General features: G+C 37.1%; 1 protein-coding gene across 2 annotated transcripts in view; it reads right to left on the bottom strand.

Annotated features, from left to right (window-relative positions):
- The window catches only part of LOC137982949 (uncharacterized), an 80,506-nt gene that overhangs the window by 40,505 nt on the left and 37,501 nt on the right, over positions 1-2,500 (bottom strand). Inside the window, exon 8 of one of the 2 annotated variants that reach the window (XM_068830115.1) lies at positions 1,051-1,383. In XM_068830115.1, the coding sequence (XP_068686216.1) occupies positions 1,051-1,383 (333 nt within the window). The remainder of the gene's footprint in view (positions 1-1,050; positions 1,384-2,500) is intronic. The other variant, XM_068830116.1, reaches the window with a different exon arrangement.

Raw genomic sequence — 2,500 nt, 5'->3', positions numbered from 1 at the left:
CTTTTTCCTCTGTTTTGCAATTTTTGGCATATCTTTAGAAGCTCTGATAAGGTTGTATGATGACTGGAGGACCTATGACTTGAACAGAAACGAAAGGAGAGTGAAAGAGAACGACAACGACAAAACAGAATACCAGTAATAGCTCAAACTTGGTGGAGGAAGTTTCTCCACAAATTCTTTTCCTGGGCACTAAACCGTTTGTTATTTTTACGGATGCGTTATTCAAAGTGGATGCATATTTACAAAAAGTGGTTTAATTGGTTTTTCCTTTGTTCAGAAATGAAATTCGAATTTTTATTGTCAATTGGAATTAAATAATAATAATATACAATTTAAGGTCAAATGATCGTTCAAACAAATCTTTTATAGCAAAAAGTTTTAACAATATTTACGGTCATGTAGCATCTTCCATAGTCTTGAGCGGAAATTAGGTTTTGTTTTGGAACTCGAGGGAATCCAAGCGCGAAGGGGTCTTTCGTCACTTTTAAGACTACTGTGTCCTCTTTTAGACTGCCGGTTATCTTAAGGCCTACGAATTTAAAGGACAAACATCAACAAGACAGAACCTCGATTCGATTTATTTTAGCTTATCATTTGTATATGCAGAATACATGCCCAAGCGTTAGGCACTAGTCAGTGGATTGATCATGTAAATTGACCTCGGGATTCTAAAAGCTGACGTTTCGAGCGTTAGTTCTTCGTCAGACCGAATCGAGCAATTACGGGTTGTGTGTAGTTTTCATGGTGGAGTAGGAGCTACGTTATTGGTGGTAACATTGCAACGTGAAAAATAGGAAGACATTAGCGTTCGTTAATACCGTGGGGATTAAGAGTGCCGATTTGGAAGATGAATTTTTGTTCCAGAAATTTGGCCGACTGTGGTTCCATTTTGAGAAAATGCCTTCGTGAACGTTGTTTGATCTGTCCTAAAAATGGTTTGTTTATGCTTATCTCTGTTACACACTATCAACTTAATGCATAGATCGTTACACGGTATTGCAGTCTTTAGTGTTAAATGTTTAATAATAAGAAGAAGAATAGGAGACTTACAAACGTCACATGTCGTGAAATTAATGTCATCGACCAAAACGTAGTGCCCTCTGTACTGAAAATAACCCAAGAAGACGACAGAGTAGTTGGAAGATATTCTGGGTAGCCTAAGGACTTTCTTTTTCCACTGAAACATGCTGTGGCTTGTCGACCACAACGTTGTTAAATTTTTGCTTGTGTACTCCTCGCTGAATATAGCCATTGATGCATGCCCAGATTCACTCAGCTTGTAATAGAAAGTTAAATAGCAGTAATTGTCTTCTGAGGAAATAAGAGGACTTGTAAGTGCACCATATCCGGCACTCCAGTGAAGCCCAAGCCACATGTGGTGGCCTAATCAAAAGAGAACACATATTTAAGTAATTCTCTTAGGTAATAATTCAATAACACAACAACTGCCGGCCGGAGCAACACTTGGAGTCTTTAAATAATTAGGGAGAAAGTGCTGTCTTTGTAATGTCATTTGAAAACGGTTAGACTTCCGAGTTTCCTCGGATAAGTACGATAAACTCTTGCTCACAACACTTGTTCCTAATAATCTACTGTTTGAAAAAAGTAGGGAACGTAGTTCCCGGTGTGGTGGTATATCTCTACTTATGACTTAATCCGTCTTTCGCATTCATGCATGGGTTGAGTGGGTGAGTGAGACAGACTACGGACTGAGAATTGAAATAGAAATGTGAACCGCCATGAGAATGTGTGATACATGCTGTGAATAAACCATTACCGTTATATTTGAAATAATTTTAATGACAGCAATAATAATAAAGATAAGATAAATCTGATGACATGCTCGTCATTCTTACGGGAAAGAAATACACAGACAAAATCCAAATGAACTTGTAGCGATAAAATTTACTAGCACTAACTAATAGCACAACATTTGAGAAATATTTTCTGACACAGATACAAAGGGAAGGAAATTTGGACTTCTTAACGGGAATCGAACATGGTATGGTTTTGCCCGCCATGGGTTCGATTCTGGTTAAGTACTAAGAGTTTCTTAATACAAAGCCAATTAAGAAGGACAAGCTTGTTATCAACCACGATGTGTCAGATGTGCTTTTTCCATTATTAATTTTTGTCAAAAAATAGCCAAATTTTTTTACAAATCTATTAGGATTGGTGAAAAGCTGGATTGCGAAAATGAAGTGGCCGCTGAAAATCATCATTTCGTATCTCACGCTGGGCAGCCATAACATTAATAATAATAGGACACGACTAATCACAAAAAAGGTTTCTTTATGTATCAAGTCACATTTCCATTTTTTTCTTTCTTTTGCTTTTTTTTGTTTTTTGTTTTGCTTTTTTTTGAGAATATGTCCGCCCACGTATGAGGATGGAAAGATAGGTAGAGATAGGTTGGAAGATAGAATAGGAGGATATCTAGAGGATATTACATGGCCATGCGGAGATACGAAATTATTTCTCTTCGAGTGTTGAAGAATAA

The sequence above is a fragment of the Montipora foliosa genome, chromosome 13 (genome assembly GCF_036669935.1).
Source record: "Montipora foliosa isolate CH-2021 chromosome 13, ASM3666993v2, whole genome shotgun sequence".
Taxonomy (NCBI): Eukaryota; Metazoa; Cnidaria; class Anthozoa; order Scleractinia; family Acroporidae; genus Montipora; species Montipora foliosa.
The sequence above is the reverse complement of the archived record's forward strand: the minus strand, read 5'-3'. Positions and strand labels throughout refer to the sequence as shown.